Source organism: Gouania willdenowi, chromosome 16, assembly GCF_900634775.1.
Source record: "Gouania willdenowi chromosome 16, fGouWil2.1, whole genome shotgun sequence".
NCBI lineage: Eukaryota > Metazoa > Chordata > Actinopteri > Blenniiformes > Gobiesocidae > Gouania > Gouania willdenowi.
In genome coordinates, this window is record NC_041059.1 from 11,843,652 (window position 1) to 11,858,328 (window position 14,677).

The 14,677-nt window shown below is 37.0% G+C and overlaps 3 protein-coding genes across 5 annotated transcripts; 1 reads left to right on the top strand and 2 right to left on the bottom strand.

The window, feature by feature from the left end:
• Positions 1–341: 341 nt before the first annotated feature.
• vamp1b (vesicle associated membrane protein 1b) lies at positions 342–4,798 on the bottom strand. The gene is made up of 5 exons (XM_028469835.1): positions 4,250–4,798; positions 3,060–3,192; positions 2,653–2,811; positions 2,228–2,279; positions 342–1,949 (listed from the first exon to the last, which is right to left on the bottom strand). Coding segments are annotated over exons 1-5 (363 nt in total). The 5' UTR covers positions 4,252–4,798; the 3' UTR covers positions 342–1,932.
• A 1,351-nt stretch (positions 4,799–6,149) lies between these two features.
• On the bottom strand, positions 6,150–8,966 carry mrpl51 (mitochondrial ribosomal protein L51). Of its 3 annotated transcripts, none has more exons than XM_028469832.1 (4): positions 8,789–8,966; positions 8,533–8,712; positions 7,840–7,947; positions 6,150–6,481 (listed from the first exon to the last, which is right to left on the bottom strand). In XM_028469832.1, exons 2-4 carry the CDS (start codon positions 8,621–8,623, stop codon positions 6,285–6,287), a joined length of 396 nt encoding a protein of 131 aa, XP_028325633.1. In that variant the 5' UTR covers positions 8,624–8,712; positions 8,789–8,966; the 3' UTR covers positions 6,150–6,284. The 3 variants fall into 3 exon arrangements, with proteins under 3 accessions (XP_028325633.1, XP_028325634.1, XP_028325632.1); XM_028469833.1 differs by having other exon boundaries at positions 8,533–8,715; XM_028469831.1 differs by having other exon boundaries at positions 8,533–8,660; positions 8,789–8,962.
• Positions 8,967–11,777: 2,811 nt separating this feature from the next.
• Positions 11,778–14,676, top strand: lag3 (lymphocyte activating 3). Its single transcript, XM_028469800.1, is given in 8 exon segments — positions 11,778–12,053; positions 12,129–12,249; positions 12,342–12,571; positions 13,565–13,747; positions 13,750–13,851; positions 13,921–14,172; positions 14,267–14,394; positions 14,502–14,676. Coding segments are annotated over 8 exon segments (1,182 nt in total). The 5' UTR covers positions 11,778–12,004; the 3' UTR covers positions 14,619–14,676.
• Position 14,677: the final 1 nt, after the last annotated feature.

Below are 14,677 nucleotides of genomic sequence, written 5' to 3' on the forward strand. Positions count from 1 at the left end.
TGTTATGGTTTGGTTTATATTTCTTTTAGATATTATTATTATTATTATTATTATTATTATTATTATTATTTGACTTCTATCCCTAAGTACAAATATTTAAATACATTTTCTCACAGACAGGTAAACTGACCTGCACTCTGCACACAAATTAGTTCATGGCGTCTTTATTGGCATCAGCAAAAGTGGTAAACATGCATTTATATTTGCAAATCCCATTGCATTGACTGTATTCCCAGAATCTAAATCGCATATTACTTCAACTCTCATTTCCTGTCACATTGTTGCACAATGTCACCAGATAACCCTTGCTTTCATAAATGCACCTTGTACACAGGATTTACTTTTTTTTTTTTTTTTTTTTAGCAACTTTAAACAACTTCTAAAGAAACCCCCCTTGCATAACAAACAGCCCTCCAACACTTTGGAAGAATTTCAACATATTTCAGGAGCATGAAGTGACAGATGTGTAGGGTGCTATGTTTCTACTCATGTGACACTACAGGGGTTTAAAGTAGCAATCATTTGCAGAGTTTACCAAATGTTGGCAAACCCATGAGCGTCACGGCATTGCATGAGAATATCAGAAAGACAAACACACACACGGGTCATTTAAACCACTGACAAAAGAAAGCGTACAATCGGCAGTTTGATTTAGTAATGGCAGATACAGGTCACAGAAAGAGGCAGAACTATGGACATTTTTCCTCATGCAAGTTAGAAACAAACACCTTACATTAGCTGTAATCCTGCTGAGGGAAAGACTGGTCAGGCTTTCACTTGTACTTTTTTTGGATGGCCGGGTGAGTTCATTATTAAAGAACAAGCCAAAAATCAGACTTAAACACTCAGATTAAACAATTCTTAAAAGAAACCAACATTTAAAGTATTTTCTAATGAGAGGCTACACATTCATCCGTCTATGGCTGAGGCTCATCCGAGACTTTTCCTCTGGTTGTAGCAGTTAGTTCATGTATAAAGAAGATTGTCCTGTTATGATTTGCTTGTTTGTCTGCCTGTTAAGTCTAATGCTAATCGTAGGCGCCACACTACCTGTGGTGCAAAATAAAACCCAAAATATAAGAAATGCTAAATCTACCTTATTATAATTACTTATCATTCCACAGTTAAATTCAACTTACTAAACCTTTACAGAAAAATATATCCTAACATCTCTTCTCCTAAATCACCTACAAACTGTCACTGTGTTTCTTTTTTTCTTTTTCTCTTTGAGTTTTTCCCAGAAATAAAAGACTATAGTTGAGTTCAACAATAAAGACAAAATCTATACAAACAGTAACACCTATTATATGAAACTTTAAGGCTCTTTTTTTTTTATTTTTTACCGTAATAGCTACATTGCTTTGGATCACAATTACAGGCATGCCCAGACAAGAAAAATGGCAATAATCTTAATTTAAGAAAACTTGTTTTAGTAAGTAGCAATGGTTGTAGTAGTGGTGATAGAAGGAGCGTGTTAGACGTGTCAGTATTCATTTACAATTGTGTGAATGAAAAAAAAGGTAATTTGAAGCTTTGGAGTATTGGGGGTGAAAAGACTTAACACATCTTTGTGTAATTTCCTCCCATGTATCCCATTTGTTCCAGTGTTACTGGGGTTTTCTCTTTTCTTTTTATTCACCTCAACACACTTGAGTACTCACAACCTGCCTCAGCTTTCAATAATACATGAAGTGCAGCCAAAAACCGTGGCTCCAAGTAGCCGGTTGGGAAACAATGGGGTTAAGTTGAGCTGGGACACTGAATAACATACTACCGTCATGTAAAGGTGCAGTTTGATGAAAGCTTGTGTGAAGAGAGGGGGGGGGAGGATGGATTAAAGGGGAGGAGCTGTGTCTGTGTTTTCTTTTTTCTACTCGTCTTCCCTCTGGTATCATCCTCAAGTCCAAATCCATCAGTGGCAATGGACTGCACTCAGTAGAAGAAGTACACTGAGAGAGAGAGAGAGAGAGAGAGAGAGAGAGAGGGAGAGAGAATGCAGTTAATGGATCTGGACACACCAAAACAAACCTAATGGCTTCCCTTTCTTTTGCTGCAGTGAGAGGTTGTTGGGATGGAAAGAACCTTTATAAAAAAAAAAAATCTGTATTTAACAATACATACATGTTATGTTAATGTGTTGAATTAAAATTTTTAGTGCAGGATTTAAGGAGAAAACACTGATTTACCAACTCTTACAGTCTTTATTAACAAGTGTTTTTTGACTTACGGAATATTATCCCAACCACAATGACTCCAATGATGCCCATCATGATCATCATCTGAAAAACAAGCATACAGTGTATTATTGCTGTGATGCATGTCTGGTCAAGGCAGTCATGAAGCTCTCTGCATTTATGATCTTTTTAAGTATTGGTCTCTTTAGGAGTGAAAAATATATAGTTATAGTTTTTTTCTTAATTATGCCTGAAGAACTTCACTAATCAACAGCAACTCAACAGCAGTGACTCGTTCCTAATATGTTTATTTTAGGAACATATTATTGCTGGAATTATATAAAGACTCGTTCATGTTATTTCATTGCGCACCACCACAAATAAACAGATATGTATTGACAGACATGGCTGACTTTTTCACGCTCTCTCTCTCTCTCAGTGTTAATCTCAGTAATGGACCTCATGTGAACAGGCCCACCTTGCAGTTCTTCCACCAGTATTTGTTTTTTAGCTTTGCTGCACAGCTTTCAAACTGGGAGGCTCCGGCCTGGAGAGCATCCGCTCTGTCATCCAGCTCTGAAAGCTTCTGGTCTCTTTCCAAAACCTTGTCTACGTTCACCCGCATGATATCCACCACCTAGATTGCAGACAGGATGACAAAGCATTTGGCAGAGAAGGGGAGGGGAAATGAGATCAGAAATATAAAAGACTCAAGGACAGAAACTCAAGGGAATTAGCATTAAAAAACTGCAGTTTCAATACAACTACAACAGAGCAGCAGCCATGCACACGTGTCCCATCTAAAAAACCTTTCCTGATTGATCATTTTGATGCAACAAAAGTAACATCAACGGTGCTGTGGGTCTGTGGTTAAACTGTGCTCACCTCCTCCACTTGGGCCTGTGTCTGCTGTAGCCTACGGTTGCTGCTCGTATTGGGTGGGGCTGGAGGTCCACCTCCTGGCGCTCCATCAGCACCTGGAGCTCCAGCTGGTGGAGCCGCAGCATCTGGGGCAGACCTTTAGAAAGACACCAGAGAGGTTTGTGGAGGTAATGGGATTAAAATATGCAGAAATATAGTTAAGGAATATACTCACATTGGATGTAGTAAGAATTAGGTTTAAGTGTTTGTAGCTAAATAGAAGATTAAACCGAACAAATAATGTGAAGTTATTGTTGTTGGCCATTTGTGAAAATAATGTGAATGGAGATGAATTCAGTGGAAATTAAAATTTAAAGGTCAATGCAAGTAACAGCAGAGATACAAGGAGGGTAATCAATTTTTAATAATTATTTTTATCCCCACAAGTCATAATTCTAGCACTGAGGGGAAGATGGAGAGAAAATCAAGGTTTTATACTGGGGAGTTAGCAGCATTGAGGGAAAGCAAGGCTGAGGATGCTAATGATCTGGTGAAACTAGATCTGAGTCGCAGCCAAGAAGCATAAAAATTCAATTTATATTGTAGCCATTGATAAATGTCCACTGCAGGGGAAAGAAATCTTATTTTTACACATCTGTACAAGACAAGTGTATTAAAACAACAAAGCTGGCACAAAAACGAACTTCAAACACCCAAAGATGAGGGTGAATTGCAAGACCCAGATGAACAGACACACACAAAAAAGCGCCTTAAAAACCTTCTAATAATCTCATCATATCTGAATCACAATCATAATTACTTCATTTATCCCAGGGGGAAATTACTTGTGTCACAGAGGCTCGAGGAATATTACAAAGGAAAGAATAAAAACTAAACAAAGATGAAGAAAAAGAAAAGAAAACGTACATAATTAAGTGTTTATTAAATAATATCTATGTGTTGGTGCTAAAGTCTCTAAAATCAACAGAACATTACTGTAGATTTCACACTGGATGAATAATTTAGTGAAGCAGTGACCGAAAATTTTGCTTACGTCAGCAATAACCATCAAGTTAACGGAAATCAGCGAGTACCCCTCCCCCTCCCCCTCCCATCATCTATCCTTATGGAAACCAACATTCATCCATCTGAAGGTCTTACATATTTTATACTTTTGTGCCAAAAATATGAACAACATTATGACTCATACTCACATCTTTAACGCAGCTCTCTGATTGGTCCGAGTTGTGAAGGAGAAAAAGCAGCTATTTGTCCAGATTCGTCCAAAAGTTGGATTCTTAGAAGAGAAAACACGCTAAAGTGTCGCACTGACAGTAGAAGGCGGGTCCAGTCGCAGTGGAGAAAATCCTAGCGATGCATTGGGGCTGCAAAGTTACCGCAATACCGAGAACCGGTAATTCACCGAGGAGCGATGCGGCATCAAGGGAGGAGCGGCTGTAAGGAGTAAAATCCACTGAGAACAGATCCACGGAGCGGCTGATGCTGCAGATGCTGCTGCTGCGGGTCCTCCGGCTGATGCTGATGCTGGTCCTGATGCTGAGGCAGCCGCAGCGCTGATTGGCTGGATGTTCGGGATGTGCTGGAGGATGTTTGAAGAGTAAAAAGTCACGGAGAGGTGTTGCTCGGACCCCGTCTGTACATCCACCTCTCTGTGTGGGTCCTGTAGGGGGGTGTGTGTGTGGTGGGATTTCGCGGTACTGCAACAATGCGTCTCTCTTCCTCTGGACGTGGAGCTCAGTGCAGCCCCCTCCCCCTCTCCTCTCCTCCCCCCTCCTCCCTCACTCTTTGCAGTACTGCAGCTCTCTGTGCGGGACCACACTGCGGTACACGAAGAGCTCACAGAGTGTTGACTCAACTGTTTCACGAGGTGCCTGTCAGACATCGACTCCATCGGGACTCATGTTACAAAGCACACAGAGGGAAAAACCACAACAAAGCCATATATGGAGTAAGACAGGGCTATTCTTATAATTTTATTAGATGTATCTCTAAAACTGAAGGCATAATGTCGTCGCTCAATAATTCACACAATAAACTGGAACCATGCATTATTACGACTCAAAAAAATAAAAAATAAAAAATTTCAAAATGTATTTTGTAAAACAACGCTGGAACCTAAAATCTCATCAAAATACTACAAAAGAAGAAACACCTTATATTTTCAATGTGGATTGTTTTTAATTGAAATGTGATTGTTTTAGGGTGCACCGGCTCAAAATTCAATTGCATGTTTCAACACTGAAAGGATACAGATTTAATTAAAAGGCTTAACTTACTATACATCAATACATGAAATGTGATTTTTTTTTTTTAAATAGTCGTGACTCCATCTGCACCAGCAACAAAAAAAAACAACTGTTTGCAAATACGTTCTTTAATATTGTGAATAAACAATTTTTTTTCTTCAGTATTAAGAGGATTGCTGGAGTCTTCCATTTATTCACACCACAGCCTTTAACCTCATTATACTTTTATTAGGACAATCTAATTGTATTTCGTTGAATATCCCTTATAACTGTACTCAAAAGCTACATTTAGGATGGTCAGGTACTCAGATCTTCATTGACTGACATGACATCAAACTGGTTATACAAAATGTGGGACAAAATAAAAAAAACAAAATCCAAAGGCTGAAATACTCTCTACAACACATTACGTATTAATTGATTTTCTCTCTCCTAAACTTAAAACATTTGACCATTGGCGACATCTACTGTATATAAGAAACTCTTGGCTTACGATGTTGGGTTAGACCAGTCTCTGAACTGTAGGAGTGAGTGTATCTTGTGTACTGTATTTCGTTTTCTCTGTGATGGACAGGTAATGTGTGAAGGTTAGACCTTTGAAAGGGACATCATGTCAAACAAATATCAGATGAACAAATCAGGCAGGCTTTAAAGGATAAATATAGGTTCGACCTCCTAATAAAACTTGTTTACACTGAAAATGGGATTTTAATGTGCTGTAATCAATTTCCCAGGTATGTCTCCAGTAAGATCATATAGACAGATGCTAAAGAAAGCAAGAAAATGTGTTTGTCAGCCTGTTTTCATGTTGCAATGTAAAGCTTTTAAATAAATGAGCTACACAAACTTTGAAACACTTTGACCTTCATTTATTATGAACAGGACTTATGGAAAATTAAAAAAAAAAAAAAGATGACAAAGCAGTATTTGTACTCCGACAGTCCTTTGAGGCCAGTCTGACAGCATTGTCTGACTGGTCTCGTTAGCGATGTTTGCCAGTGCGGTTGTAGCGTCTGTAGAGGAAGCGGATACTCTTTTCCAGGTTGAGTTTGTCTTGGAGCATCATTCTCTCTCCCACCATCTTGTGCTTTCTCATGGCACGTTGCAGCTCATTACCTTTAAAGGCCTTCACCCAGCAGGGGCCCACAATCATGTCCTTAGGGTGAGCTTTAAAGTCCCCTGCAATCGCAAAACAGAAAAGAGCTCAGATTCCCACAGTTAGCGTGAAAAAGCAGGTGCTAAAGCTTAAGAAGGGAATGCTCTGAGGTAAAAATTACATTTAAGCAACAATTAGAGAGAAGATAACATTGTCTTCTTTCCTCTTTATTTTTACTGAACATAAAATACCGATACCGATTTTTTTCCCATCAGTCTTAGCCGATGACCGATACGGAATGCCTATTTTCTTGAGCCAATACTACTTTTGATCCCTCAATTTACATCATAAAAATTACACAATGATAACAAATGCTACAAGTCTCAATTTTTTTAAAAAAGGAACATTTATTGAAATTAACAAAGGTGAGGTTGAACACCACCAAGTAAAAAATATTTAACAAATAATAAAAACAGGGGGATGTAGAACAAGAACAAGTAAAAAATAGAGTAAGACATCTCATGAAATATTATGAAAGAGGACTGATTGTCTTTGTCCTGAAAATAGCTTTGACAACAGTTGACCTGACTGAAGATATATTTTATTAACAGGATTATTGAGTATAAAGATATATAATTATAATACAATTATAATTACAATTTCCACTGGATGTTATTAGGTTTCCACTTTAGTCTATGTGTTAATTTCCACCGGGTCCGCTGTGGTGTGTGTCTGCTCCTTCCCAGCTCTGACAATCCGGTGCCCTCCGCCAGATATATGCAGGTCTTCTATTTCAGGTAGACACCGGAGTATGACGCATCAATCAGCACAGAGCAAATGAAGCTAAACAGGAAATTACTCCACAATAAAATATTCGGTTACTTTTGAAAATAAGACACTTCAGATTATATTTCAAGTAACTACATCACAAAACGTCATAATGTGTAAAAAGTTTGTAACACTTTTAACTGCATTCTCGTGCGATTATATAAATATCGTGACAACGCCTCTGTCTCGTGACATCACAGTCGTCCAACCGAAGTGCACCGTGGCACACTTAAAACGCAACCGATGGGGAATACCGGACGGGGGACAGGGGGGCAAAACCAGATCGGTGCCGTGGCGCAGCGGAGACGTATCCAGTGGAAACCCCCAGTAAGAGTAAGGGATAACAGTCATTTCTCAGCTTGGAAAATGTACAATTAATTAATCAATTATAAAATGCAAGTCCATTTAAACCAAAATCATCTCATTCAAAAAAGCTTCACCTGTAGTTTTTTAGACTGAAATTGAGATTAATGGCTGTGAAAATGATCTATAAGGTATGAAGTGGATGGTTCTTAGTAGCCATATTTCAGAGTCTTTTAATGGGAATTAGTCTGAAGCTGTTGAGCAAATCCTGAGAAAATATTTACAATAACAAAAAACAGGGACAACTTACCCAAGATACCAATGTTATCATAAACTCCAAACATGCTCCTCTTCTCATTCCACCTGTCCACTACCTTTAGTTTGGGAATAGCGTGCATCTTGATGTGACAGCAGGAACCTGAACACAGTCAGAGAATAGTTTGTTTAGCTGTTTAGCCAACAACCATTAAACAATGTAAAATATTGGTATTAATCATAAAAAGGTTAGTGTACTGTTATTAATGGATCTCAGTCTGTCTGCAAGCAATTCACAATCTTAATCAGTGTCACATGTAACAATCATATTGAAAACAATCAGATTACTACATTATCATGCAAGTTTTATTTTGCAACAAGTAAATAAGGAAAATCAAATATGGCTGCTGAACATGGCTTTAAAGTAAAAATCGTTCAACAAAAGTATTTCAAATGTGTTTTTTATTTTTATTTTAAAAACACTTTTAAACTTATTAATACATCAGACATTTAAAGATGAATACACGACAAGTATAGGTAATACCGACTTTTGACCAATAGGTGGAGTCGTAGGCACACGAAGACCAGAAGGATTATTAAAACCTTAAGAAATTAACCTTTTCTAGAGCAATTAACTAGAAAGCATCAATGTTTTATGACGCTACGTCTAGTCTGCTAACATGTGATGCATTAACGAGTGACTGTCGTGTATAAACTGTAAGTTTGAGTCCCAGAGTCAGTTACTGACCTGTGGAGAAGCTCCTGACTGTGGAGGACACGGTCACTGCAGACCGACAGAAGGTCCATCCAGCTCTCAGCAAACCGCCCAGTACAGACATGTCTCTGCTTACCGACACAGACCACCAGTCACCAGCACTGTAAGTAGAACACAGCAACAGACGACCTGTCTGTATGGGTCTGAACACACCTGCTAGCACAGTTAGCATGAGCGTTAGCTTTAGCTCTCAGACCTCGTCAAAGTCAGCAGTAAAAAAAACAATTACCTGCTTTCACACGTCGGGACACCTCTTTAAACAACGACCCCGTCAGTTTCACTGTGACAAAACATTCATTTCGACCATGTCACACTCGTGCTCTGTGTTATTGAACATTCGACATGTTTCTCTTTCTTCTTCTATGGTCTTTTCTGGCAGCTTGCATCCTTGTAATTTGCACTACCGCCACCTTGTGGAATTTAGCACAGTTTTCAATACTCCAGTTCCAAACAAATAAATATAAATCAGAAAAAAAAAATAACATCAGCAGAAAAAAAAGATATATATATACATATAACTTCAATTTAATTGGTGATTTCTTTATTAATTTATTTATTTTGTCCGAAGTAAATAAATACGACTTCCCAACACGCCTCAAACGGACGTTTCCGTTTGACTAAAAGTCCCACAATGCACAGCGAGTACCGTACTGTTCGTATACTGGCGCAAGAAAAATAATTCAATGACGTCTTTATAATTTCCATCAAGTAGAGGGAGACACTGGAACTGATGATAGTTTCTAATGCAGCGTTTCTCAACTCGAGGCATTTTAAAAATGGGATGTTTTTATTTTGAAGGCGATTTGTGTCTAAACAGAACGCTATTATTTCACAGTAGTAACTGGTTTCTTCCTCTTTTTTTGGTTAATTATCACTATAACAAGGTAAATCAGAGGAACTGTTAATTTCCTAAAATTTATTTTCTGATTAAAAGCACTTTTAGTTCATTTAGTTTAAGTTTTTGGGTAAATACAACAACAACAACAACAACAACAACAACAAAACAACCAAAAAATTCAAAATAAATGAACCAAACAACACCAAAAAAAATAATAATAATCTGCTTTTTCCAGTTCAATGTCTACCATACCATAAATTAGGCATTTGAGAGACTTTTCAGAAGATCCACTTTTGAACTTAATAAATGTGCATACAGCTTATTTTTGATACAAATCAAAGATGACTGAGAGTGAACAGCTGACTTATATAGCCTTATACCTAATGACTTGTTTCATGTGTATGCACAATAGGAATTTATTTATTCCTATTTAAATTATTAAAGGCTTGAAAATGGTACTGGAACAAATGTTGCAAGGATTTATTTACATTATTTACATCTCAACCTCAGATCTAATTATAGTTAATACAACATTTATTATCATAAGACTAAAAGACTGAAAATTATGACAAGATTTTTTTGCTGTATATGTCCATTTTTGTTTTCAAACAAGTAGCATTATTTGCACCAAGGGTAAAACATGGTTCTTATCCAGGAGAACTTGCACTGATTTACAATAATAATAATAATAATAATAATAATAATAATAATAATAATAATAATATTAATAATGCAGTTAGATTCATGTTCTCAATCATTGACATATCCGAAGGTTTAGTATACAGTCAGAATTGTGCTTCTATGCACACTATATGGAAAACCATGTTGTGGTATAATTCCTAATTATGTTAAAATATGTGATATTATCACCTAAATGGATTTAAAGAGGTTAAAAATCATTAATTTGTGAAATCAGTAGAAGAGTTTACTAAATACTAACAGGAGAGCAAATGTAATATGCGTAGCTGCGTTTAAATGTTTTCTGTTCATGTTTGTTTATTAATTGTTCCATGTGTCAGGTTTGCTGTAAAGGCACGTCAATTATTTTGGGTTAATAGATTCCAGCACAGATGGAACAAACTATTGACACAGAATAATAATCAGCTATTTTTACATCACTGTAGTTCATTTCTGTCCATCAGTGACGGTTTACCACAGCAGCAGATTCACGTCTCATCAGGGTGTTTGTCCCACTTTGGGGTTGATCTCATCATAGAGAAGACGTGATGAATACATTAAATCACAAAGTCACTGAGCGCTCAAAACAGGAAAAAAGTGTTCATCAGCTGAACCTTACAGAAAACCTCTGATTTGACTATTTTCCTTGGTTACGGCCATAATCTGCATCTCTTCACGGTGTGGTGCTAATTGTTTCCATGTGCAGGTTCCTTTCCTGTACAGCAGAGATGATTGTTGAGTATTAGTGTGTGACTCACACTGTTTCCCATGCAGTGATTCAAACAAAAGCCAGTAATTGAATCCAATCTTCTCAAATCTGAGAGTGTTCGATGACGGGTGGAAGAGATTAAACGATTTAGAGCTTTATAACGCTCAGTCAGTCAGCAGCAAGGAACAAAAAAAATGTCACCACAAGATGAAGAACAAGAGCTCTGAGGTTTCCCCCACAAGCTGTGATGCTTTAGTGCATTTAATATTCTAACTTTAATTGTATTGATTAAAATACCTGAAATGTCTTAATTTAGAGAAATACTGAGTCAACCTATTTAAACAAAAACAAATCCAAATGACTGAGATATGACCCAGACTGTGCATGTTATCACAAGTTATATAGTGACACTAAACATTAAAACAAACACAACAAGCTAAATATGTGCCTAATACAGTATGTGTAGCTAAAAACAAAGGAAGTTGTTTTTCTACTTTTGAGAAATTTTAACAAATACTTCTTGTTCACTCGCTTTTTTCGTCATGTAAAGAGAATTTCTCCGTTTTATTGAGGTTTAATCCATCAAGCATTTACACTGCATGAGAAAGCTGAATTATTCTAGTTTGAGACCAAATGCTGTCAGGACTCTTATGTTCATAAAAACATCTGTATTGTTTGTACTGTAACAACAACCATAAATGTACTCTGATTACAGAAACAAATTAAAATAAAGACATTTTGTTCATAGCAAATAATAATGAGGGCAAATGTGTATTATTACAACAACACCTGCTTATGTAGGCTTATATGTTATTTCCTGTAACGATGACATTAACAAGCTTTAAAAATGATCTAAATATAATCAATAGCCTTTTTTTTTTTAAATTGGAAACTTGATAACAGGGGTGACATTTGATATGACAAACAGATAAAAGAAAATGAAACTGTGTAAGATCTTGGGACTCCCCTTTTATGTCTGTCTTACAGTTTCCAGCCTGAGGAAGCCCGAACACGAAGTCACATGATCAGTAGAGGAACTACCAAAAACTCAACCCTCCGCCCTCATCAACACACCCACAGCCTCATTCATAAATATATGAAATATGCAAACCAAAATCATACATCAGATAACACACAGCACGCAGAGACACACACATAACTTTTTAGAGAGGAAACCTAATTTTTTCTGTTAAAAAAAAAAACAAAAAAAAAACCCAAAAATGTTTTTTAAGTTATATTTATTTGTGATTTTTGCTTTCTTTATATCAGGTGATTATCTGTCAGATTTCTAATAAAGTGTACTTTTATTTATTTTTTATATTGACTGCATGTTTTTCTCTGCAGGTACAGCATGTAAGACAGCTAAGGTGTTAGCCGAAGAAGGTTCTCGGGCAGTTCTGCCCTGTGAGACCCAAACTGGGATTCCCACCAGTCCAACCATCATCTGGGCCAAAGTCGACAACGGGTGACTAGACAAATCTTCACGTTTTTTTTCAATTTCAGCTCAAAACACCAGCTTTTCTTCTCTGTTAACCCTGACATACTGTTGCATTCTAGGGTTTTCAGCACAGTTTGGAGGAGAGAGAAGAGTGGCCTGCAGTACTGGGGCCAGAGCTGGTTTAACCAAGGCATCAAACGTGTGCAAAGCCCCCACACAGCCTTTGATAAAGGCAACTACAGTCTGCACATCAGCAATGTGAGCCAGGAGGATGGAGGACTGTACTCGTGCAAAGTGGTCTTTAAAAGGAAGAAGACAGAAAGTCTGGTTATGCTTCAAGTAATAAAAAGTAAGAATTTTATACACACTTTTAAATTCTCTCTACAATCACTGGTGATATTTCAAAAATGACCTCAAATGATTCGACAATAAAATAAATTCGTAAACATCCTAAAGCAGGGGTGTCAAACTCATTTTAGGACCAAATATGGACCAGTTTGACTTCAAGTGGGCCGTACAATTTATGCGGAGAAAAAAGAACAACTAATATTATTGTGCCCTAGTTTTAATATCAAAAAGTTTTGATTTCGTTACCAATTTTCCTGTAAATAATAGTGGATTTGTTTGTGAGAAATTGCAAGTTTCGTGGAGAAATTGGAAGTTTTTTCCACAATTTGCAGTTAAAAACGACTGCATTCATGTGATATAAATAAAGAAAAAATACGAGCCCCTAAAAATATTGTGGAGTTGGGGAATTTGAGATATTTACAACTGGATTATTTGGTAATTTACACAATAATACATGTTTTCTCTGTCATTTTTAATTTTTCCTGCGGACCAGATTGGATGCTCTAAAAGGGATTTGACCCCCCACCCGGGGTGACTTAAAGAATGAAATAAAACAAAGCGGCAACATAAACCAGTTTAAAAAAATTTAAAATCGTATATTGTTAGTAAGTATAAGGAAGAAGAGCAACAATTTTACCTAGGACAGCAATAATATATTTTATATATATAATGGTATAAAATATATAAATACTTACTCGGTTTTTTTTTTTTCCTTCTTTTTCTGAAGTCTGCCAAAATAAATTCAAATTCAAATTAGATTTTAAAAAAAAGGTTAATTCATGGGAAATGTAGATTTAAATTAATTTGTTAATTGAAACAACTTTCACTTTGTTAAAATACATTAAACTCAATCAAAGACAGTGCAGCTCCTTTTATGATAGAGACTAAATTTTTTTTCTCTCTTTTAAAGGTGAGCTGGTGAAATAAACATATCTTCAGTAATGAGGCTTTAAGAGAGTTTGTACATGCTTTTTGTGTTTACCTTTCATTGTAGGAATCATTAAGCCAATTGTCAACATGCTGTACGCGGCTGCAGGCTCCTCAGTCACTCTGCCCTGCACCTTCAACCCTGGTTCACGGCCCCTGAGCTTAGCATGGGAGAAACTGGCAGAGGACTCCGTGTTTGGACCTGGTGTCACACATCTTCCTCCTTCTTTCTCACCATCATCATCACCCGTTCAGCCTCCATGGTTGGCTTGGAAAACAAGGGTCTGTACAGATGTGTTGGGACTGTGGAAGGACAGAGGCTGACTCACACTATGCGTCTGGTTGTTGCTGAAAGTAAGTTCATCAGATAATAATCATCATTCATTTTTTAACAAGTGCTTTAAACATCGCCTTTCTTTTTAGTCATTCCTTCAAAGATAAAGGACTCTTTGACATTGACCTGCCAACTGACCAACACGACTGAGGTTACACAGTACGATTGGGTTCATGTCACCTCCAGCTTCAATGGAACCGAGTCAGCAGAAATCTTCCACAGTGGAAAGAAAGCAAGCATTACCATAATGTCAGAGAAACACATCAGTGGTAAATGGATGTGTCGTTTCTATGGTAAAAAAGGCTTCTTGGGAAATGTCACTTATCAAGTCGAAACTGTAGGTATGTTATCTCCTAACGTTACAATGAACAGTTCTCTAAAATAATAATTGCTTAAAATGTTAAAAACAGCATTTTCTCGATTTTTAAATTGTAGCTGCTTTGAGTGAACAGACACCTCCACATGTGTCCTATAACACCACCACTGTGGCAGGAATCAGCATTTTCCTCCTTGTTCTACTACTGCTGATTCTGGCTCACATCCTGTACAAGAACCATCAACGGGTAAAAACAGACTTTTGTTTAATTCTTATTCTAAAAGGATGGATGGGATTACTTTAATACTTTTGGTGCATGTTGTGTTTTTCATGTAATCTTTTGGTTTTTCACAGAGGAAAAGGATTTCTAAGTTCTCTTCACTGGAGAAGATCGTTCACACCATCTCAAAGGAGCAAATGACGAGAGAGAAGGAATCAAAGAGGAAAAGTGAATGCACTGTAAATATGTGATTTTTTTTTACTGTTTTTAACTGTGAGGCAAAAATGCATTGCCTACAAAAAGCCAAAAG